Below are 25,363 nucleotides of genomic sequence, written 5' to 3'. Positions count from 1 at the left end.
TGTCTACTCCCTCCGTCTCACCAATTTTGTCACACTTGCTAATGAACAAAGCTATTATTCCAGAGGGTTAATTCTGATAAATTCCCTCGAAAATTGCATTTTCGCCCCGAACGAATTAATTTACTCCTATGCAAACTACTTCTTCAATCAAATGGATTGGGTTGGGCAGACCCAATTTTATGCTGAATTAGTTTTGTGGAAGGCATATGGCTTCATGAACTGACCAATGTACCCTTCCCCTGCCATTTAAAATTTCACAATGTACCTAACAATCATATAGTTCAATTTATTTAGAATTTGTAACAAAAATACAAAAAGAAGTACCCATAAGCTAATGTTTATTAAGATAAACTTCAATTCTGATAATTAACCAAAAGTTGCACAGAATTAAAAATTTTTGTGATTTAGGGAGCTATTTATTTCAGAAGAATTTTCATCAATGGCAAGTAATTAATAATTTGATAATTAAGAGCTTGTTGGGTTAATTCAATCACCCCAGAAATCATGTATGTGTCACATGACTGATTCAGCCAAAGATTGGACTGGTTGACCCTAATTGTACTAGATTGAGAAAATTGTAATAGTACGAGGGGTGGATTAGTTCAATTAAACATTAGGGGGACAATATGAAGAAAGGCATTTTTCTAAAGGTTTAGTGAAGTTAACCCTATCTTAAATGATCAAATTTTGTTCATTATTTTTTAATCTTATTGTCAATAACAATTCAACAGTTCAAGATTTATTAACAACATTTTCAAACCCATTAATCATGTGAGGGCAAAAGTGTAAATAAAATAGGACTCTCTCCCTCTCGACATGAAGGTGGGTTATGGAAAAGAGAGATCAAATTATGAGGAAGGTTCTTGTTCAACCCCAGATCTTTATTGTTTTTAATCTGATGTAATGTAACTAATCTTCTTGACTTGATGGAACCAAAATTCCGACGAATACAAAGCCACTTAAATTTGTTTTTTTGTGGCCAGCTACTTCAATACTTAGCAGGGACCAACAGACCATTGGTTCAATAAATTGTTTTTGCATCTGAGAATTCTTAAGTAAAATTCTCCTTACAACAAACATAATGACAAAGTTGCACACTTTATTTAATTTTATTTTTTAATGTCTGTCAACTTTAATTTATCCTGTACTCAGATTCCACTGAATAATGACAAACATAATTGTAGATGAATCCACATCCAAACACAGCAGATTCATCCCAAATAAATCAAGTTCCTAGACTCACATATAATTTGAGAGCTTACATGGGGAAAGAATAATTACAACACCTCTCTTTCTAAAGAAAACAAAAAAGAAAAATAAAAAAAGAAGAAAATTTGCTCATCCCGTCTTTGAAGTACAAAATAAAAGAATTCTTAAAAAGTTTATTGATGATTCATCGTCAACCATAACTTACACACTAAAAAATAAATATATCAATGAAGTTCATACCCGAAACGGGGAGAGAACTAGAAGAACTTTTAGTTTGTAGTTCAATCAATTCGACTGGTTCAACTCCTGTTCAAAGGTTTAATCATGTTTTATTTGTTTTAGTATTAAAAAAAATTGAATACAATTGAAATAATTTTTTAAAAAAATAAAAATTTAGTGAAATCCGGTGGAACTTTCCAGTTTTTATTGGTCCAACCGATCTTTGATCGAGTTTAATTGATTTAATTGAATTTTTGGATTAACTATTGAACAAGACTGAAGACATGATCTATTTGCGGTTCAACCGACCAAACCCGATCGAATCGATCTAATTTTCAAAACATTGAAATATACACATTTAAACATAAATTTCCCACCTATCGAGTTTTCATTGTATGTAACCAACGGTCCCTTAAGTCATTGGCCAATACAAAGGCATTTAAAGTCTTTATGGGGTAGGAAGTCAAAGTTTTAAACCTTGCCTCTCATCAATTGTTATTTTATGTAGTTTTTTCAAATTCAGAGAATGCTAAAGGGCATCCAATCTAGAGGTAGTTTGTCCCCTCCAATTTCTAATGACCTAGTTGGGTCTATTCCCTTTTTCACAGTGTAAGAGTAGGAGCAAGTATAAGTGTATATTATTGAGACGGCCAATAAAAAAACATCAAAATAGAGTAGAAGATACAACAAAACCAACTCTATACAGATACCAGAAAAATAAAAAAATGAAATACAAACAACCAAGCTGGTGGTAATGGATCTACTTTCATACGAATTTGAAATGAATATCTTTGGCCACACCATTAAACCATTACTATCATTCATTGTGCTTTCTCGGAAAGGCACGGGAAATGGCTTTGCTTGGACTTTAAAATTGATACATGGATCCTTCCCTGTTTTCGATTGTAAATTGTTGACGTTTCAAAGAAAAAAAAAAAAGAGATTTCATTGTATCTATAAATGTTGATTATTTAAAGCAAGGTGATCCATTCAAACCTCAAATTTGACAAATTGTTATGACCCTAATGGTTGATTCCTTTGACCAAAAAAAAAAAAAAAGGTTGATTCCTCGTAACCTTTCTCAATTTGCCACTTGGCTTTATTGCCACATGGTTGGATTTTCCTTTCCACTTTGGGAAGAAATTCAAGTTATATACCTTCATAGCAAAACTTTTTCTTCTTCTTTGTCCGTTTTCTTTCCTAAGAAAGTTGGACATTTTTCCAATTCTCTCAACCCGACATTTTTCCTCTTCTCCTTTCTCTTCTAGCTAACACAGAATTACAAGGCAGATGGAGAATTCAAGGGGTCATGCTGTTGTGCTCACGTATCCTGCCCAAGGCCACATTAACCCTCTTCTCCAATTTGCCAAATGCTTAGCCTCCAAAGGACTGAAAGCCACCTTTGCCACTACCCCCTACACAGCTAAATTCATCACTGCAAAAGGTGTACAAGTCATGCCAATCTCTGATGGCTTTGACGATGGAGGATTCAGGGATGCTCCCAATGTTGCAGACTACCTTGAATCATTCAAAACAGTGGGTTCAAGGACTCTAACTGAGCTCATCTTGAAGCTGAATCAGTCTAGTGATTCACCTGTCAATTGCCTTGTCTATGATTCATTGCTTCCTTGGGCCGTCGACGTGGCAAAAAAGTTAGACATTTTTTCTGTTGTGTTGTTGACAAATTCTGCCTCTGTTTGTTCTTTGTATTGGCAAATCCACAGAGGATTCCTCCCCTTTCCTGTTGAGAAAGATAAAGTTCCTCTAACCATCCCTGGACTTCCTCCACTTGGGCTTGACGAGTTGCCTAGTTTTCTTGCTTTCCCTTCTCATAATTCTGCATACTTGGAATCAATCATGAGGGTATTCGCAAGGCTGGATGAAAATGACTGGGTTTTTGCTAATTCATTTGAGGATCTGGAAAATGAGGTACCTGTCTAAAATGATTTTTTTTTCTTTTTGTCTGAAATGAATTTATGTTTTACATCAACATATTTACAGTGCTGTGTTCTGCATTACTTTTATGTGAGAAAAGGTTATTCATGGAAAATGATAGGTCAGTCATGACAAGTAGCAATAAGTTTATATTGTTTTTTTTTCTTCAGCAAACTAAACCATTTTATTGATCAGAGAAACGTAGCAATAAGCTATTTAATAAACCAATCATTTTGAGATAGAAAAAGGGAATTTCGGTAAACTTTCAATTGGTGTGTGTTCTTTTGTTGGAAAAATCAAATTGGGATTGGATTTAGCGACGTGATTTCCTTAATTTTGATCCTTATGCCATTATTGATGCCAAAAATTTAATGGTAACAAATGCAATGGAGCATAAAATCTTATTAGTCACTAATAATCTTATTAGTTACATAGCTTTACGGTGAAAAGTCGATGGGAGTTTTTTTAATATATATATATGAACAATAGGCATGAGAATGAAACAGCCAAACTTTTTTACTGTCAAAACTTACTGTTATTGATTAAGCTTTTCACCTTCACCGAAAAAAAAAAAAAATCAAAGAAAAGCTTTTTACCATGAAACTCCTAGTCAACGAAGATCATGAGCAATTTTAAACGGTAGATTTTAGCTTCGGAATCTGCACTCCTTAGACTTGTTAAATTTCAAGACATCAAAATATTGTGGAAAGATGAAATTGCTCCTCATGGAGAAATATGGCATCTCATTTTTATTTGCTTATTTATTGTAACATGGAATTTCTTCAATGGGAAGGATTGAATAAAAGCTACCATGCTCACTATGAACAATTGCTTATCGCACTTCAGCTAACCAATTATTGACCAAATATTGCTATCATTGTTGGTTATTTACACAATATATTATATTTTGTTTTGATGCTCCAAAAGTTGGCTAAGGCCCTGACAGGACTTTGGCCAGTACAAATGGTTGGACCAATGGTACCATCCGCATATGTAGAGGGGCCAATAGCAGGAGACTCAGATTATGGAGGCAGTCTGTGGAAGCCAAGTGACCACTATTTGAAATGGTTAGACGAAAAGGCACCAAAATCTGTGGTTTTTGTGTCATTTGGGAGCATGGCAGATGTTGAAATCAAGCAAATTGCAGAAATTGCCTGTGGCTTAAAAGGCAGCAACCATCACTTTCTTTGGGTAATCAAAGACTCTGAGCAAGAAAAGTTGCTTACTGAATTTCTACAATCAAATGATGAAATGGGATTTGGAAAAATTGTGAAGTGGTGTAATCAGCTGGAGGTTTTGGCTCACAAATCCGTAGGGTGCTTCATGACACATTGTGGTTGGAACTCAACACTTGAAGCAGTAAGTCTTGGGGTGCCTATGGTGGCATTGCCACAATGGAGTGATCAGCCAACAAATGCCAAATTTATTGAAAGTGTTTGGAGGGTAGGATTGAGAGCTAGAAGGGATGAGAAAATGATTGTTACAAGAGAAGAAATTGAGAGGTGTGTAAGAGAGGTTTTGGTTGGAGAAAAAAGTGATGAAATTAGGATTAATGCCTCTAAGATGAGAGAGCAAGCTAAAAGGGCAGTTTGTAATGGTGGGAGCTCAGATATTGCTATCAACAATTTTGTTGAAGTGTTGATGAAAGGGAAGGGAACTAAGCTTAATTAATCAGATATCATATAACATCATCTGGTTTCAGATAAATAATTTGGAATCAAGGAAAGTTTTCTAGAGATATGTTTTATTAGCTAATGTTGTGTTTACATGTCTGTACCTTGTATGTGAGTATAAATATATACACGTATATGTATTTTACCGTGTTTTACATTATAAAAAATTTGTGAAGGAAATAAAAGTACCTTAAAGTTTATGATAAATATTGTTCAAGTAATTTTCTCAGTGAGATTTTTTTCTTTTTCTTTTTTTTTTTGGGTGGGGGTGTGAATTTATAAACAACTGTGGACTATAATTTTCTTCACCTTAGTGCCTTTCTAGCCCAAGGGTCCATAGGGCTGAAGCTCAAGCTGGGGTTAAATATTTTTAGGATAGTAATATGGTTACAGTCCTTTATTTTTTATGATATTTTATAGCGGAGGCCCAATTCATCTACTTCATTCAACTTGAACTCGTTGTCTAACTTTTCACAGTCGCCTTGGCGTCGAATTAAAGATAAATAGGTAAAATCAATGCATGAGAGAGAGATGTGTTGGATGATAAGTTGGAAGGAATTGTAAATAAGAGATTTTAGATTTAAAACCTTCTATTTATAACAAAAAAAGAGATAAAAAACATTGAATAAATGGCAAGAATCATTAACACAAGCGTAGATGATGGATGTGCTAGCTATATTAATGATTCGTCTCAATATCTTGTATATGTTTTGGAAAAGGAAGCAACCCTTTCGTTTTTTGATAACTGGTGATTAGCATATTGCTATTGTTAACTCGGTTTGGTTTGTAACATGACTTCTCATTTGTTTCCCTTTTTTAAATATTTTTAATAGGGATAATGTTAGATAGTTCCCTTAAGGTTTCTCTTAATATCACTTGATATCTTTAAGATTTTAAAAATATCACTTATCTCCTTTACTTTTGTTATTTGTGTAGCAAAACTTTTAAAACCCTAAACTTTTCTTTTACTTGCTAAATAAAAAATATTTCTAAACCATTTTGTTCAGTTTAGAAAATTTGTCACCTAAAAAACAATCTTTAGTAGTATTACCACATCATATTGCTATAACCCATAAAAATATAAATTTGAAAAATAAAAAAGATATTTTCAAAGAAGTACACTTACACTAATTTAACTCTATATGCTCAAAACTGATTTCTTATGAATTTTATATATTTTTTTGAACCTCTTCTCAAACTATGTCCAAACTTTTAAATTGTATTGATCATTATAAAAATTGACTCAAAATAAGCAAATAAATCATACTCACTCTATCACATCACAAAATATAAAAGCTAAACAAAATTCGATTTATTATAATTTACAAATAAAATATTGCATGGTCATCCAAAAAATGAGTAAGAGAGAATGTCGGAGAAAAAAGAAAGAGAACAAAGTGACTTTTGTTTCTTTTTTCGTTGTTATTCTTAAGCTCCATTTATTTGATATATGAGTTATGTAGCAAGTAAGGGTTGATATGATCTTTTTACAATTATTAGGGGTCAAGTGATATTAAGAGAAACCTCAAAGAAGGTTAAAAAATTTTAAAACTACGCTTTACCTAGGGGTGGTAAAATGGGCCAGATGGGCGGGATTTGCTTGGGTTTGAGATGGAACAGAGTCATATGAGTTTGGGCCCAACCTTACTCATATGTGTTTTGGGACTAACTTGGGCGAGATCACTTTGGGATGGGTTTAGATTGATTCCTCCCAATACCCAAATCTATTTTCTACCTATATTTTTTTTCCTTTAATTCATTTTTTATTTTTTAAATAACTTTAATATTTTTTAAATTTCTTTTAGTCTTATTGTGAATTTATATTTTCATGAATTCATTTTACATTTTAGAATAATTTACACTTTAGAATGATCAACAGTTACTTCAAAAAGACAACATTTTGATGAGAATGAACATATCTTCTCCCTTGTCAGGAAATGTCAAAATGTCTCAACAAAACAGAGGAAATAGTACAGTGCTTTTACAACGTCAAATTGTAGCAAGGCTCAGACCTGCAAAATCACAAACTATGCAAAGTTCTTAGGACAACTACTCAGCTGCATTGATACTCGATAACATGAAACATTTGATTAAAGTTATGCAATTGAACAGAAAATTACAAGATAAGCTCACAGCAAGAAGGGATCCTTCTCTTTGATCACCCAAAGAGAAATTGGCATTCCTAGATGTAATTTAAGCCTATGTGAACGCTGCTTCAATTTCTTTGTAAAATATTGGACCATTTAAAATACAAAGAAAATGACAGAAGAAAAATGTATTGAGATCTACCATGTAGAAATTTTGTCAACCTCAACATTTCCATTGTTTTATTTCATGATTCTAATCAGAGGTTTCACTCTGGATACAACAAAAAGTATTCTGTGGAAGTCGTGTCAAAGTACTTGTTTATACACCATTAGTTCTATTCTCAATGAGTAGGATCTGGATTAAATTTTACGGATTCCCGCCAAATGAGCTCCTTGATGTTCTTTTCAGCGAAGGATGGCTGCTCAAAATCGAAAACAAAAGGCCTAGGACAAACAGGCACCTCATTGATATCATGAAGAGGTGCCAAATATGGGTGGGGAGATATTTGGGCCCAATGGGTACCCAAGTATTTTTCAACATTTGCCATCAATTAATGGGTACAATTAGGATATGTCATATTTTAAACCCAATATCAAAATATAATACCCATTCCGCTCAAAGTCCTTTTGGGCATGGGTAGCCCATTGGGATTTGGGACAAATTGCCACCTCTACCTTTGCCCTAACACCAGATTATGCAAAAGTTAATGGAAAATATTCAAAGAAGTACGGCCGGAAAGCTTTTACTCGGGATAATTGCAGAAACCTCCTCTGAGGTTTCTGACACTTGCACTGACCTCCTCTGTGGTTTGAAAAATTGCTCTGACCTCCCCTGAACTTACTAATCCTTTGCAAATTCAGTCCAAACGATTAAAATATTATTTAAGAGAGTGAAATTAGAATTTTGTATCAGATTTGCCCTTTGTCGCGCCCCACTTTTCGATGTGTGTGAATGTGAGAGGTTTGGTGTGTGAGTAGTGTGGAATATGTGAACGTGTGAAAGTGAAAATAAAAAGCCATGGGACTTTAGAATGCGACGATTTGGCCAAACAAAGTTCAAAAGGGTTTCTTGAAAAATGGAGTCGCCACTTGGTATAGAGTTAGGGTGTACCAAGTCACCAAAAAATGATTTTTGTTTTTGAATGAAAAAAAGTAAATAAACCCTTTTAAAGAACTTTTGGGTCTACGTAACCAAAAGAGGGATCGGGGGTCACATTTGACGGAGGGGAAGGCAAGGATAAAAATCCAAGGCACCCCTTCGACCTAGCCAAGGCTAGTTGCGTGACTTAAACCAATTTTTCCTAATTTTTCTACCCAAGGTATGTATCGCATGTTGGATATGACTACGTGAATGCAAAAACCTAGACCTAGGGGACATGGGGGAAATTTCTCTTCAAAGGGTGAGTGGTGCCAATCACATTAATTGTGAAGCCCAATAATGATCCTTTGGAGAGGTCACACATAAATCTAAATGACGTACAAATGAGTGGAATGCATGCCATGTGAAAATGTGAGTTTGTGTGAAATGAGAAAAATGATAAAAGTAATAAGATATAAGTGAAGGTGTGCAAATGTAGATGAAAGTACTCGTGTGCGAGTGAAGATAAAAATGTTCATGTGCAAGTGAAGATAAAAAAGTGTTCGTGTGCAAGTGAAGATAAAAAAAGTGTTCGTGTGCAAGTGAAGGTGATAAAAAGGTGCATGTGTGCAAATGAGACAAAAGTGAAAGTGTAATGATAGAGTGGATTGAGAATGCATGAGTCTAGGGAATTCATGCATATTGGGTACGGGGAGACCTAAATCGTGACTTGATTTTCCCTTTGATTAGAAGGCGAAACTAGCGTGCTAAGGCTATCGAGTAGCCACACTCGCTCGTTTCCCTTATCGGAAGGGGACTCTCACGCAAATGTACCCTATAACTAGTATGAGATGCAAAAATCCTAAAATGAGGGGAAAATGGGCTCGAGGAGCATGCCAGATGATAAAACTAAGGAAAAATGCATGATATGTAGTGAACAAGCAAATGATATGCTAATGAGGGGAAATCCCTAAGGGTCTAGCGTTGGACTAGCCCATTCTATGAATTCCGACTAGCGTTGGACTAGCGGAAACGTACATTCATCCATTCCACTCATTCATGGCTATGAAAGCAAGTAGACATGCCAAAATACTCGTAAACACATAGCACATAGCATTTAGCATGCTCGACTAGATGCAAGAGCCTAATAAAGCAATTAAACATGTAGCAACAAAAACAAGCAAGCAAGGGGAAGGGGAAGTGGACCAGATGCTCTCCGAGCCCTATCTATTACAAGCCAAGAGGTGTACACATACCCCATAAAACTTAAATAAAAGCAACCAAGGGGAAGGGGAAATGGACCAAATGCTCTCCGAGCCCTATCTATTACAAGCCAAGAGGTGTACACATACCCCATAAAACTTAAATAAAAGTAAAAGCAAGCAAATGCACGCAAGGAGGTAAGGAAAGCGGAGTAGGCATGCATTTCTCACGTAGCACGTTGGTTCACATAGGAGAGACAAAAAAGATAAAAGAAGTGGTACCTCCCTTGAGTTGGAGCTCTAACGTAGTGGAATTACTAACTTACCCTCCAAAATAATAAAAAGGTCAAGGCACCAATTTATTTAAGAAAAATTAAAAGAAATGTGCAAAGCAAAGCTCACTTGACCATAAAGTTCCCAAAGTCATGACTTAAGTGCAATTGACAGAGCATGGTAGTTAATTGAAGCAAAACAAACAATGAAGTTGCACAAATTAAAATTATCAAGGACCAATTTGATGAAATTCTTTAATTGATTGGGTCCTAGTGGCATAAGGTGAAACTTAAGGGGTTAAAGGGCAATTTTTGGAAATCATTTTCATGCAAACTCATGCAAACAACGTAGGAAGACAATTTCTGCAGCTGAAAACTTCTACAAACAACATGAATGTGCGCTGCATTTTACTTCCAAACTTGGATTTCATATTCCAAAACCCCCAAATTTGATCAAGACCTTTCAACCAAACATCACAAAACTAATCTAAACCTCATGACATACAATTTTAAGATTCAAACAACCCAAAATATAGCAGGAAACTGATGCAAAATTCTGAAAAAGAAAACATTCATGCAAAGACAGCTTAGCCACCTAAAATTCAAATTCCAGCCAAGTGTTCGACCATTGCTCCCGTATTTCAGACTTTAATCATCCAAACGCAAAAAAACAAACCTCCCATTTCCTTCTCTTCAACACAGATTAAACATGCAACTTAAATGTGAAGACTTGATGAACAACCCCGGAATAGAAAAACCGAACAGAAATTGCAACTTCCTTTTGTTCTTGCTGCGAAATTGCAGCTTATCAAAACACGACCAATATACAGCAAGGAATCTAATTATTTTTGCTAGAAAACATTAAGCTACAACATTCAAGAAAGCATCTCCATCCTAAGCCAAGCCATGAGCTCCTCAAAGACAGCTTGGAACAAACATTTACTGCTGGAAAACACTCGCACAAACAGCGAAGGATTGGGAAGAAAAGATTGTGTTCCCTTGGTTCAAAGCTAAAAACTTTTCTACATGCAAGTGTTAACAAAAAAACATTGTTTATTGCTTCATGTAAACAGCAAACAATCAAAGGAAAAGGACAGCTGCTGCAACAAGTCGATTACTTTAAGCTTATTGCAGCCAAAACTACAAAGAAAGAAACTTGCAGCAATCCCAACGTGGTATAACAATCAATACGACAAGCAAACCCCAAACTTCAGACAGACTACAAACTTCAGCACCCCAAAACAGTATCAAGTTGAAATCTTAAACCAGAAAAACAAAGTTCAACATCCTAACCTACAAACAACAAAAGAAAAAGGAACAGCAATCCACGAAGTATTAGCAAAAATCAGCCCGAAACTTTTCATTTCTCTGAAATTTTCCATGCACCAGGTTCGGATGACATGTATTTCCTTACTCGGCTTTGTCAAAACACATACAAAATCTAAACACTTCAGCCCATGAGATCAATATCAACTGATGTAAAAGAGAGCAAGCAACAGAGAGCGAATCAATCAACCATGAGCCAAACACTCAAACAAGCAGCCACAGAAACAAAACGCAGCGGCAAAGATTCCCTACATCCTGATCTACATCTCATGATACTTGACTGGAAAAGAAATGAAAATATTACCTTAATCACCCAATGAAACGCAGAATGATCAAGGATGAGGGCTAACAGATTCACCAGATCTTCGGGGAAGCACCAGTGGAAAACAGCGCCGCTGACCTGGTCACTTGGAGCTCCGATCCTTCCTTTTCTGCAATCCCCTAGCCGAGCATCCTTCTTGCTTCGTTCTTTTGTTACCTCTTTTGCCAACTAAACGTGGAAGCCCGCTTAATCGCCAAATGGGTCGTGGAAATGACCGTGAAAGGATTCGGACAATTCTGCCAGCCTTTGAAGGATATCAACGGGAAGGCAGTGATGATGACACAGCACCGTTCTTGCAAATCCAAATTTCCTTTCTTCCTCGCGCTGCCGTTACTCGGCTTTGTCAAAACACATACAAAATCTAAACACTTCAGCCCATGAGATCAATATCAACTGATGTAAAAGAGAGCAAGCAACAGAGAGCGAATCAATCAACCATGAGCCAAACACTCAAACAAGCAGCCACAGAAACAAAACGCAGCGGCAAAGATTCCCTACATCCTGATCTACATCTCATGATACTTGACTGGAAAAGAAATGAAAATATTACCTTAATCACCCAATGAAACGCAGAATGATCAAGGATGAGGGCTAACAGATTCACCAGATCTTCGGGGAAGCACCAGTGGAAAACAGCGCCGCTGACCTGGTCACTTGGAGCTCCGATCCTTCCTTTTCTGCAATCCCCTAGCCGAGCATCCTTCTTGCTTCGTTCTTTTGTTACCTCTTTTGCCAACTAAACGTGGAAGCCCGCTTAATCGCCAAATGGGTCGTGGAAATGACCGTGAAAGGATTCGGACAATTCTGCCAGCCTTTGAAGGATATCAACGGGAAGGCAGTGATGATGACACAGCACCGTTCTTGCAAATCCAAATTTCCTTTCTTCCTCGCGCTGCCGCCGCTCTTTGATCAACCATCAATCTCATCTACCTCTAGCCTTCCCTCTGCTCTCTCTCTTATTCTTGCCTCTGTTTCCTTCAGAACCTAGCCTTTTACACTCAGCCGCCAACTCCAACTCTCCGGTTCTCTCTTTTTTCCCCTTTGTTTTCAACCATGCTCCCTTCAATGAAGTCCCGTAGCCCTCTGCCTTTCTCTACGCCGTATCCTCTCTATCCTCCCTGCGGCTGTCCCTTCTTTTCCTTTTATATCCCATGATAACCCTAAACTTCAAGCCAGCTCTTCTATATTTGCAACCCAAGGAGCTGCCGAACATTTCTTTGCAAGCTGCGAAAAACGCAGCTTGCTGCCGCGTATCACTCTTTTTTTTTTTTTTAAACTTTCAACTTAATAAATACAGAAATGATAAAATATAAATAATAATAATAATAACAAATTGACAAAAACCAGGTAATAATAATAATAATGATAACGAAAATAATTTAAAAACTAAACAACTAAAAACAACAAAAATGGCCATTTTTCCATCTCTTTTTGTTTCATTTTCATTTTTCATCATTTTTCATTTTTTCCCGTTCAAGAAAGCATTGAATTTAAACAAAATGACTAAAATGATTTTTTCTTTTCTTTCTAAAAACTCTATAAACTTAAAAACTAAAAAAAACTAAAAACTAAAATCTAAAATTTAAAAGTGATTAAAAACCTGAAATGACAAAATAAAAATGAATAGACAAACTAAAAGGGCAAAATGAATAAAACTAAAATAAAATAACAACTAAAAATGCAAAACACACAACAATGAACTAAATGCAAGCGATCTAAAATAAAAATCATGAAGTAGATGCCACATACAAATTATTCAAAATTTGGTGTCTACAGTTTGCCCCTCTTTGTCTGAGTTTTGAAAAAACTTGGGACAAAGAAGTAGACACCAAATACTTACCTGTGTTATGGGGCTGCAAAATGATTCCAACGAACAAGAATTCTAAAAAATGGGACTGACCCGAACATGAATGTAAAAAATGGGATAGACCCGAACAGAAATTTAAATTTGGGATAGACCCACGGGATAGACCCGGACAGAAATGTAAAATTGGGATAGACCCACGGGATAGACCCGGACTGGAATATAAATTTGGGATAGACCCACGGGATAGACCCGGACAGAAATTTAAATTTGGGATAGACCCACGGGATAGACCCGGACAGAAATGTAAATTTGGGATAGACCCACGGGATAGACCCGGACAGAAATTTAAAATTGGGATAGACCCGGACAGAAATTTAAAATTGGGATAGACCCACGGGATAGACCCGGACAGAAATTTAAAATTGGGATAGACCCACGGGATAGACCCGGACAGAAATGTAAAATTGGGATAGACCCACGGGATTTTTAAACAATGAATTGAGTTCTTACCTGAGAGTAGTTCAAACTTTTGTACCAAGAGGGAGATTTGGATCTTTATGGCTGGAACGATAGCTGATGTTGTTCCTTATGACCCAACCTTTGCCAAATTATCATTTCGTCTTTGCTTACTGGAGAGCTTTTTCTGACGTCGATTCAGGTGCGAAAAGAAGTGTGGTTGTTTGTATTTGTAAATGCAACGTTCCTGGAAGAAAAGAAGAAATAATGGACTTGCCACCATCATTCGATCCGGCTTGCCTTTAGAATCGTGTAAACATGAGTCTTTTGATGCCTTTGCCAACTTTTGCTGCGGCATCTGCCTTGGTTGAATTTGTAATTTTGAAACCTTTCGATTCCGGAGACCAATAAAGTGCGCATTTACCATGTCACCAAATCCATGTAGCAGCTTGGTTGCATTTTACTCACTTTAAAAGATGATTGAATCCCATATTCTTGCACAAACCTTAGGGTTTATCATTCATCCGAATCCAATGGTAAAAGAAAAAATCAATGCAAAATGATTTCCTATGTTATGCAGGAATGCCAAAGAATGTAAAACACCACCAACTGTGCTTAATCCTACAAAATACCATGAATACAAGCAAATGAGGAAAGATGAATTTCATAAGAATGTATTTAGAAAAGAATATTTTTACAAAGCGACACAGTTTTGGCCAACAGATGTCATATTCAAATCTCTGGATATCTTTGTTCTGGAATTTAATATTGGCAGAAGTATGACAAAAATGAGAAGAAATCCAAATGAACCAAGTCACCAGCTGTTCCTCCTCGTGCTTGCTCGTTGCAAAAAACTTGCCTTGGCGCCCTTTCGGGTTTTCACCAAGGTTGCCCCCACCCTTTTTGTTTTTGTTTCGTTTTGTTTCGTTTGTTTTTTTGTTTTTTTGATTTTTTTGATTTTTTTGTCTTTTTGTTTTTTTAAGGTGCCCTTTCGGGCTTTCACCTAAGTAAGCAATGGAAGAGCTCGTCCATAATCGACTCAGAAATGTAAGTTGAAGATTGCTGGCATCAGCAAAATGCACTTCCCTTGTAAGATTAGGCGAAGGCATTATGGACATCACTTGCCAGTTGATTAGCAAACTTTCCAATAGAAATACAACAAGTGACGAAAGTCAGGACTTTGGGCTTTTGTAATGAGGTCAGGTGGGGTGTTTTCAAGAAAAGTTGAGGCTTGAAAGCAAATTTGATGAGAGGTGTGAAATAACCTGAGATTGCATCATTTTGAGATCATCTCCAAATTTTGAACAAAACTGAGGAAATTTGCCCCAGTTTAATTGAATTCTTCTCTTTGTGCTTTTCATTGCATTTTTCACTTTTGCATTTTTCTTCAAAAACTAAATTTGCCCCAGTGTGGGGTTCTCTTTTTCTTTCTGATCATCTCTTTTCATAATGAATTTGCCCCAGTGTAGGGTTTTCCTTTTCTTTCCGATCATCTCTTTTCATAATGAATTTGCCCCAGTGTGGGGTTGGCAATTCTCAGGGGTTGCCAAACGAAAATTTGTCAATTCTGATGGCTCAAAGGGGACAAGTAGGGATAAAATGCTTTAAATGTAAAAGAAGAGGGCCTGACTTGCATTTCGCCATTTGCATGAATTTCTAAGGAAAATTTGCATGATCAAAATGAAAATCTTCTTGCACATATCTGATTTGATGGGTTGAGGGAATGTTTGACCATCTATTTGCATGAGTATTCCGCCAGGTAATACCTTTTGGACAACGAACGGCCCTTTCTGATTTTGGGCGAATTTGTCTCTGCCTTCGTCTTGTATTGGCAAAGTTCGCTTGAGTGCTTTGTCGCCTTCCTCAAAATGTATGCTGATGAAACTTCTTGTCGTAGGCTCAGGCCAGGCGTGTTTGTAACATTTCATGACAAACGGCATTCTTGGCTGAACTCCCATTAGAGTGTGCAAAGATTGAATTTCTGCTACTGCAAACGAGACTGCCTCCAACCATCTATACACCTTGACACATAGTCAAACTCTTAATCATCTCCTTTTCTGCTTTTGTCCAAACGAATGCTGATTTATGTCCTTTTGACCTTATTCTTAGTGCCAATGTGAACAATTGCTATGGCTTCTAGGTTTGGTTTGAATTTCTCCTCGTTTTGTTAAAATTTTTTGAAAAAGAATCAAATACTTTCTCATTATCACTCTCGCTTTGAAATCTGGGTTCCAAAATTCTCAAGTCGTGAGTGAGATAGAGATTGCCATTATTGAATTTCAGAAAAGTGATATCCAAAGGGTCAAATAATTCTATCTTTGGTCATTTGAAAGAATTAACGAATTTGGAATAATAAGCAAACAAATATACAACAAACAAATGAACAAGCAATATGACCGAAATATAAACAAACGAATAAACAAAATAACCTGACAAGAATGACTTGTGCATTTTCATAAAACCTTTGATTGAAAGCAAATGAAATAAAACTTAAAAAAATATTTACATGCGCAAATTTTAGTCAAAAGTAAAGATGTTTTCATTAGCTAATTACAGATGCAAAAGTTTTTTCCTCATGAATTCGCATGAATGACAAACCCCCTGTAGGTTTACCGAAACCCCTTCTGAATGGGTAGAAATTCGGCTGTCCAATTAGAAATTGATCCCTCAGGGATATCGGGAAGTTCTGCATCATTTCCAAACACTTCAGCCTCACTTGATGAGTTTTTAGCAGGCTCCTTAAATTCCGTATGGTCCATAATAACCCCAATGGTGTTATCGTACTCTGGCAGGGGGTTCTTATCCACATTTGGCGCTTGTGCCTCTTTTCTTCTAATTACAATCTCTCCTGCTTCAATCATATCTTGCACCTTGTGCTTAAGTGCTCTACAATCAGTGGTTGGGTGGCCGGGTGTTCCCGAATGATAGGCGCAAATGTACTGAGGATTGTATCCGGCAGGGACGCCATGAGAGTAAGTTGGAGGGAGAATTATGCCAATTCTACCAGCAGCCTTTAATTGTTCATACAATTGGTCCAGAGGCCTGCCTAGGTTGGTGAATGTTCGGCTACGGCTTTGATTGTAAGTTTTAGTGTGTTGGGGATAGTTGTAGGTAGGTCTGTTTGGTGGAGAAAATTGTTGATTGTAGGGAGGTCGGGGTCGAACTTGTTGGAAGTTAGGCTGAGATATTTGAAAAGGGGCTATAGACGAGTTGGTGTATTTAGGGCGAGGACGAGGTTGAGTGGTATTAGGGTGATGAACAGGATGAGGGTTCGAATGATAAGGGTAGGAGTTTGAGTAGGTAGGGTGCTGTCTAGGCCTGGAGCTTGGGACACGGTTTCGATCACAAACAAAAACGATTTCCCCCTTTTCCTTTTGGAATTGTTGCTTTTTCCCACTGCTCCCTTGTCCTTGCAAAGCATCCAACTGCGATTCGAGGGCAGAGACATTACCCGTCCTATCATACTTGTTAAATTTAGGGGTTTTGAACCTCTCAGGCAACCGCACATTCGGCAAAAGGCAAAGCTTATCGTAATCCAAAACTCCTTGCTTGTTCAACCCCTGACTTTTCCCCATAAACTCATCAAAGCGGTCAAGGCGCTTGAGCAGCTTCATATCAACGGGAGTGGAAGATTCCCCCATTTCTGGCTTGGTTTGAACAGTGTGGTCTGGTAGGAAAGGTTCAGCAGCAGGGTAATAAAAGGTATGTAGCTCAGGTGATATATTTGAAGTAGCTTGGGGTTGTGAGCCTTGCCTGCGAGTAAGAAAAGATGAAGGATTAGGAGGGTAGGCGTATGGCAAATTTGTGGTGGGATAGGCGAAAGTTTCCTCGGGTGGAATAGGGAATGATGGAGTATCAGTGACTTGAGTTGAAGGGATGACAAATGATTCTGGCCCCGATTGACTGACGAGTACAGGCTCGGGTTGAACTCCGCTACTGATAAGCTCATCGATTAATTTCTTTTGGGCGGCCATTTCAGATGCCATCTCACCAAACTTCGTAAGCATCTCGGTCAGTTGGACCCCCAAACTTGCAGTCTCAGGTTGGGCTGTAGTAGCAGACATATCCGACTGTTCCGGTTCTGAACTCATGTTTACACGATTCCTCTGGGCTTGACTGCGGGATCGCGTTATGATGGGGCTTCGACGAGAAGCTATGTTTAAATATTACCTGCGAATTTTGAAAGATTGCCTTTAAATTCAACTCTCGCTTAGATATTCCAATAAAAATAAAGAAAAGGAAAAGAAAAAGGCAAGAGTTAGTAACTATCCAAAAAATTCGGATGCATGTCCTATTGGGGAGCCCTTTTTATGCCAAGGGTAGGCCTAGCATGAAAATGCGATCCTCCAGAGCAGGCACTATACAATACCTGATGGATCCAATCAGCTTATGGAGTGAAAATAATTTTGAAAAATTTGGCCCATTGGAATAAGAAGAGACGTTTGTCAAAATGAGGACCTCGTCCGAAGGGATTGATTACCTTTGATGTGCAAAACGCATGGGTTTGACCTTGACGAACTTCCTATCAAAGAGATTGGAATTCGTTGATAAAATTTCTCAGTGAATTACGGGTCAAACCAATTGATCAAGTGATTGGATGCAATGGACGGTTTTCTTCAAAATTGACTAGATTTCCCAATTTGGAATTTGACAATGAAACCCCAATAGGGCAAATGGATTGAATGAAGTTGACAATTTATTTAAAATCGATCAAATTACCCTAAAAGGGAAACAGGTCAAATGAATTCAAAGAAATTTCAAAATTAATCAGAGCACCCTAAAAAAGGGTGAATTGATCAAGTAGATTAAACGGACCTTGATTTATTCAAAAACGGCTCGGTTGCCCTAAAAAAAAGGTAAATTGGCCAAATGAATGAAATTGAATTAGTGACTTGTTCAAAAATCGGCCGAACGACACTAAAAAGGGTAAATCGGTCAAATGAATCGACGATTTAAAATCGATCGGATGACCCTAAAAAGGGAAAATTGGTCAAATGACCCTAAAAAGGGTAAATTGGTCAAATGAATTGACGATTTATTCAAAATCGACCAGGCGACCCTAAAAAGGGTAAATTGGTCAAATGACCCTAAAAAGGGTAAATTGGTCAAATGAATTGATGATTTATTCAAAATCGACTAGGTAACCCTAAAAAGGGTGAATTGGTCAAATGAAATGATGATTTATTGAATGAATTGGCAAAATGGATTGGTTGAATTGTCTGGCCATTGGTTATTTCAAAATTATTGAGATGCATTAGCCTATGAGCTTCTAAAAATCAAATTTTGGCCTCAATTTATTTATCGTCTCAATAATAAGGAATTATTTGTGAATTTCTTCAAATTAATGTCCTTTACGCAAGGGATTTTTACCAACTTTGATAAAATGGCCAAAAAGTGATTGTTAGACGCTCATATTCCAAAGATCACTCTATGAAAATGATCGGATCCTACCTTACCTTGTGCACTACCCCTTTGGATGGTACAAAAATGTAAACGTGCAAGTCTCATTGGATTAAGTATCCGAGACACAAGGTGGTTTTATTCCTAAACACGGGATTCCCTATGTGGCATTCCCTTTCTATGGTTTATGCATGATGCCATTTATTAAAGCGATGTAAATATGTGACAAATATGGTCTAAAGGACATAAATAATGCATCGGGGGAAAAAGGTCTAAAATGAAATGTACTTATTGAAAATTAAGCATAATGACTGGAATTTAAACATGTAAGTTATCTAGTGGGTAAGTCACTAAAAGAGTGCCAAAGAGGCCTCTTATTGCTAAGGCATATGAATGCAAGCCAGGAAAACAAAAGAATGGTTAGTGCAATTGATAGTACACATAACACATTGGGAGCAATTAAGAAAAGAAATACAATAAAACAAGTAAAAGGGGTGGAACCCCTTCCCTTGTGCCTAATGTGCTTAAAATAGGGTGAGGCTGACTCTAGCCTAGGAAAATGCTAATATGGATGCATGAGGCTGGGGTTCACTAATGCAACTAGACTCGATAAGTCTCGGCTCCCAAGCCTTCAGACCTAAAGGCGAAGGGTCATCACTCCCAGGGCCTTTGATCGGTGGCTCGAGTGATCCCTTAGGTAGCGCTATGGGCGCAGAGCACACCAGCCGCCTACCCAAGGCAATCGATCCTAATCCTACAAGGCGGTGTGGGAAACGCCCACGAAAAACAAAATAAAATGGGATAAAAGCAAGTAAACGTGCACGTATGAAGTGCTCCCTATTTTGAGGGAAAGGGGTGAGAACCACGCGAGGCTCTAAAGGTGACACACACCCCCTCCCAATGCAATGCAAGCGCGAGATAAACAAGTAAAACATACATCCAATCAACCAATCACACATACGTGAGTGAGGGAATAGTTGGATACGCGCGCGAGGCAAAAGGCCCTAAAAATGGAAAATGCAACCCTAATATCCAAATGCAATGCATAAAAAGGGTAGAAAAAGGAAACGAATGGCTAAGTCAAATGCTTGGACCCACTTAGGAAGTCCCCAGTGGAGTCGCCAACTGTCGCGCCCCACTTTTCGATGTGTGTGAATGTGAGAGGTTTGGTGTGTGAGTAGTGTGGAATATGTGAACGTGTGAAAGTGAAAATAAAAAGCCATGGGACTTTAGAATGCGACGATTTGGCCAAACAAAGTTCAAAAGGGTTTCTTGAAAAATGGAGTCGCCACTTGGTATAGAGTTAGGGTGTACCAAGTCACCAAAAAATGATTTTTGTTTTTGAATGAAAAAAAGTAAATAAACCCTTTTAAAGAACTTTTGGGTCTACGTAACCAAAAGAGGGATCGGGGGTCACATTTGACGGAGGGGAAGGCAATGATAAAAATCCAAGGCACCCCTTCGACCTAGCCAAGGCTAGTTGCGTGACTTAAACCAATTTTTCCTAATTTTTCTACCCAAGGTATGTATCGCATGTTGGATATGACTACGTGAATGCAAAAACCTAGACCTAGGGGACATGGGGGAAATTTCTCTTCAAAGGGTGAGTGGTGCCAATCACATTAATTGTGAAGCCCAATAATGATCCTTTGGAGAGGTCACACATAAATCTAAATGACGTACAAATGAGTGGAATGCATGCCATGTGAAAATGTGAGTTTGTGTGAAATGAGAAAAATGATAAAAGTAATAAGATATAAGTGAAGGTGTGCAAATGTAGATGAAAGTACTCGTGTGCGAGTGAAGATAAAAATGTTCATGTGCAAGTGAAGATAAAAAAGTGTTCGTGTGCAAGTGAAGATAAAAAAAGTGTTCGTGTGCAAGTGAAGGTGATAAAAAGGTGCATGTGTGCAAATGAGACAAAAGTGAAAGTGTAATGATAGAGTGGATTGAGAATGCATGAGTCTAGGGAATTCATGCATATTGGGTACGGGGAGACCTAAATCGTGACTTGATTTTCCCTTTGATTAGAAGGCGAAACTAGCGTGCTAAGGCTATCGAGTAGCCACACTCGCTCGTTTCCCTTATCGGAAGGGGACTCTCACGCAAATGTACCCTATAACTAGTATGAGATGCAAAAATCCTAAAATGAGGGGAAAATGGGCTCGAGGAGCATGCCAGATGATAAAACTAAGGAAAAATGCATGATATGTAGTGAACAAGCAAATGATATGCTAATGAGGGGAAATCCCTAAGGGTCTAGCGTTGGACTAGCCCATTCTATGAATTCCGACTAGCGTTGGACTAGCGGAAACGTACATTCATCCATTCCACTCATTCATGGCTATGAAAGCAAGTAGACATGCCAAAATACTCGTAAACACATAGCACATAGCATTTAGCATGCTCGACTAGATGCAAGAGCCTAATAAAGCAATTAAACATGTAGCAACAAAAACAAGCAAGCAAGGGGAAGGGGAAGTGGACCAGATGCTCTCCGAGCCCTATCTATTACAAGCCAAGAGGTGTACACATACCCCATAAAACTTAAATAAAAGCAACCAAGGGGAAGGGGAAATGGACCAAATGCTCTCCGAGCCCTATCTATTACAAGCCAAGAGGTGTACACATACCCCATAAAACTTAAATAAAAGTAAAAGCAAGCAAATGCACGCAAGGAGGTAAGGAAAGCGGAGTAGGCATGCATTTCTCACGTAGCACGTTGGTTCACATAGGAGAGACAAAAAAGATAAAAGAAGTGGTACCTCCCTTGAGTTGGAGCTCTAACGTAGTGGAATTACTAACTTACCCTCCAAAATAATAAAAAGGTCAAGGCACCAATTTATTTAAGAAAAATTAAAAGAAATGTGCAAAGCAAAGCTCACTTGACCATAAAGTTCCCAAAGTCATGACTTAAGTGCAATTGACAGAGCATGGTAGTTAATTGAAGCAAAACAAACAATGAAGTTGCACAAATTAAAATTATCAAGGACCAATTTGATGAAATTCTTTAATTGATTGGGTCCTAGTGGCATAAGGTGAAACTTAAGGGGTTAAAGGGCAATTTTTGGAAATCATTTTCATGCAAACTCATGCAAACAACGTAGGAAGACAATTTCTGCAGCTGAAAACTTCTACAAACAACATGAATGTGCGCTGCATTTTACTTCCAAACTTGGATTTCATATTCCAAAACCCCCAAATTTGATCAAGACCTTTCAACCAAACATCACAAAACTAATCTAAACCTCATGACATACAATTTTAAGATTCAAACAACCCAAAATATAGCAGGAAACTGATGCAAAATTCTGAAAAAGAAAACATTCATGCAAAGACAGCTTAGCCACCTAAAATTCAAATTCCAGCCAAGTGTTCGACCATTGCTCCCGTATTTCAGACTTTAATCATCCAAACGCAAAAAAACAAACCTCCCATTTCCTTCTCTTCAACACAGATTAAACATGCAACTTAAATGTGAAGACTTGATGAACAACCCCGGAATAGAAAAACCGAACAGAAATTGCAACTTCCTTTTGTTCTTGCTGCGAAATTGCAGCTTATCAAAACACGACCAATATACAGCAAGGAATCTAATTATTTTTGCTAGAAAACATTAAGCTACAACATTCAAGAAAGCATCTCCATCCTAAGCCAAGCCATGAGCTCCTCAAAGACAGCTTGGAACAAACATTTACTGCTGGAAAACACTCGCACAAACAGCGAAGGATTGGGAAGAAAAGATTGTGTTCCCTTGGTTCAAAGCTAAAAACTTTTCTACATGCAAGTGTTAACAAAAAAACATTGTTTATTGCTTCATGTAAACAGCAAACAATCAAAGGAAAAGGACAGCTGCTGCAACAAGTCGATTACTTTAAGCTTATTGCAGCCAAAACTACAAAGAAAGAAACTTGCAGCAATCCCAACGTGGTATAACAATCAATACGACAAGCAAACCCCAAACTTCAGACAGACTACAAACTTCAGCACCCCAAAACAGTATCAAGTTGAAATCTTAAACCAGAAAAACAAAGTTCAACATCCTAACCTACAAACAACAAAAGAAAAAGGAACAGCAATCCACGAAGTATTAGCAAAAATCAGCCCGAAACTTTTCATTTCTCTGAAATTTTCCATGCACCAGGTTCGGATGACATGTATTTCCTTACTCGGCTTTGTCAAAACACATACAAAATCTAAACACTTCAGCCCATGAGATCAATATCAACTGATGTAAAAGAGAGCAAGCAACAGAGAGCGAATCAATCAACCATGAGCCAAACACTCAAACAAGCAGCCACAGAAACAAAACGCAGCGGCAAAGATTCCCTACATCCTGATCTACATCTCATGATACTTGACTGGAAAAGAAATGAAAATATTACCTTAATCACCCAATGAAACGCAGAATGATCAAGGATGAGGGCTAACAGATTCACCAGATCTTCGGGGAAGCACCAGTGGAAAACAGCGCCGCTGACCTGGTCACTTGGAGCTCCGATCCTTCCTTTTCTGCAATCCCCTAGCCGAGCATCCTTCTTGCTTCGTTCTTTTGTTACCTCTTTTGCCAACTAAACGTGGAAGCCCGCTTAATCGCCAAATGGGTCGTGGAAATGACCGTGAAAGGATTCGGACAATTCTGCCAGCCTTTGAAGGATATCAACGGGAAGGCAGTGATGATGACACAGCACCGTTCTTGCAAATCCAAATTTCCTTTCTTCCTCGCGCTGCCGCCGCTCTTTGATCAACCATCAATCTCATCTACCTCTAGCCTTCCCTCTGCTCTCTCTCTTATTCTTGCCTCTGTTTCCTTCAGAACCTAGCCTTTTACACTCAGCCGTCAACTCCAACTCTCCGGTTCTCTCTTTTTTCCCCTTTGTTTTCAACCATGCTCCCTTCAATGAAGTCCCGTAGCCCTCTGCCTTTCTCTACGCCGTATCCTCTCTATCCTCCCTGCGGCTGTCCCTTCTTTTCCTTTTATATCCCATGATAACCCTAAACTTCAAGCCAGCTCTTCTATATTTGCAACCCAAGGAGCTGCCGAACATTTCTTTGCAAGCTGCGAAAAACGCAGCTTGCTGCCGCGTATCACTCTTTTTTTTTTTTTTTAAACTTTCAACTTAATAAATACAGAAATGATAAAATATAAATAATAATAATAATAACAAATTGACAAAAACCAGGTAATAATAATAATAATGATAACGAAAATAATTTAAAAACTAAACAACTAAAAACAACAAAAATGGCCATTTTTCCATCTCTTTTTGTTTCATTTTCATTTTTCATCATTTTTCATTTTTTCCCGTTCAAGAAAGCATTGAATTTAAACAAAATGACTAAAATGATTTTTTCTTTTCTTTCTAAAAACTCTATAAACTTAAAAACTAAAAAAAACTAAAAACTAAAATCTAAAATTTAAAAGTGATTAAAAACCTGAAATGACAAAATAAAAATGAATAGACAAACTAAAAGGGCAAAATGAATAAAACTAAAATAAAATAACAACTAAAAATGCAAAACACACAACAATGAACTAAATGCAAGCGATCTAAAATAAAAATCATGAAGTAGATGCCACATACAAATTATTCAAAATTTGGTGTCTACACCCTTCGTGTTACATGTCCAATGAATAACAAAGTACTACAAACCAATTAACAATTAATAAAATTTAAAGGGTATAGTTTATGGACAAATGCGCATACCCATTTAATGTACTGACTCTTTATGAATATTTTACTTTCAAAAATTTATGATAAATATATCAATGTTTGTAAGTAAAATTCAAAAAGTGTTACAGTAATATTCTTACAAAAAGAAAATCGGTAGGTTATCTACTTAAAATGAATTAAATGTTTAAAAATTTAATTAATTAATATTTAATTTATATTAAGTAGACAACCTACCGATTTCCTTTTTATAAGAATATTACTGTAACACTTTTTGAATTTTACTTACAAACATTGATATGTTTATTATAAATTAAATGTTTGAAAGTAAAATATCCATAAAGAGCCGGTACTTTAAATAGGTATGCGTATTTGTCCATAAACTACACCCTCTTAAAGTTTATTAATTGTTAAAAGTTTATTAATTATTAATTCATTTGTAGTATTTTGACATTCATTGAACATGTAGCACAAAGGGCAAACTTGGTACAAATTTCTAATTTCACTTTCTAAAACAATATTTTAATCGTTTGGACTGAATTTGTAAAGGAATAGTAAGTTCAGGAACGGTCAGTGCAATTTTTCAAACTACAGGAAAAGTCAGTGCAAGTGTCAGAAACCTCAGGGAGTTTCTACAATTATCCAGCTTTTACCCTAACACACACACACCACGCGCACGCGCACACACACAGACACACACATACA

At 37.2% G+C, this 25,363-nt stretch overlaps 1 protein-coding gene across 1 annotated transcript; it reads left to right on the top strand.

Annotated features, from left to right (window-relative positions):
- Positions 1 to 2,637: 2,637 nt before the first annotated feature.
- On the top strand, positions 2,638 to 5,054 carry LOC113768374 (UDP-glycosyltransferase 74B1-like). Its single transcript, XM_027312711.1, has 2 exons — positions 2,638 to 3,357; positions 4,291 to 5,054. The coding sequence occupies exons 1-2, from the start codon at positions 2,719 to 2,721 to the stop codon at positions 5,032 to 5,034; spliced, it is 1,383 nt and encodes a 460-aa protein (XP_027168512.1). The 5' UTR covers positions 2,638 to 2,718; the 3' UTR covers positions 5,035 to 5,054.
- The last annotated feature ends 20,309 nt before the right edge of the window (positions 5,055 to 25,363 follow it).

The sequence above is a fragment of the Coffea eugenioides genome, chromosome 4 (genome assembly GCF_003713205.1).
Source record: "Coffea eugenioides isolate CCC68of chromosome 4, Ceug_1.0, whole genome shotgun sequence".
Lineage (NCBI taxonomy): Eukaryota > Viridiplantae > Streptophyta > Magnoliopsida > Gentianales > Rubiaceae > Coffea > Coffea eugenioides.
This window is presented reverse-complemented; position numbering and strand designations above follow the sequence as displayed.

What these genes read in the sequence shown, in the direction of transcription:
- LOC113768374 (XM_027312711.1), top strand. Translation starts at nt 2,719, where the DNA reads ATGGAGAATTCAAGGGGTCATGCTGTTGTGCTCACGTATCCTGCCCAA. An exon ending in TTGAGGATCTGGAAAATGAG is followed by an intron (nt 3,358 to 4,290) that starts GTACCTGTCTAA and finishes ATGCTCCAAAAG; the next exon opens with TTGGCTAAGGCCCTGACAGG.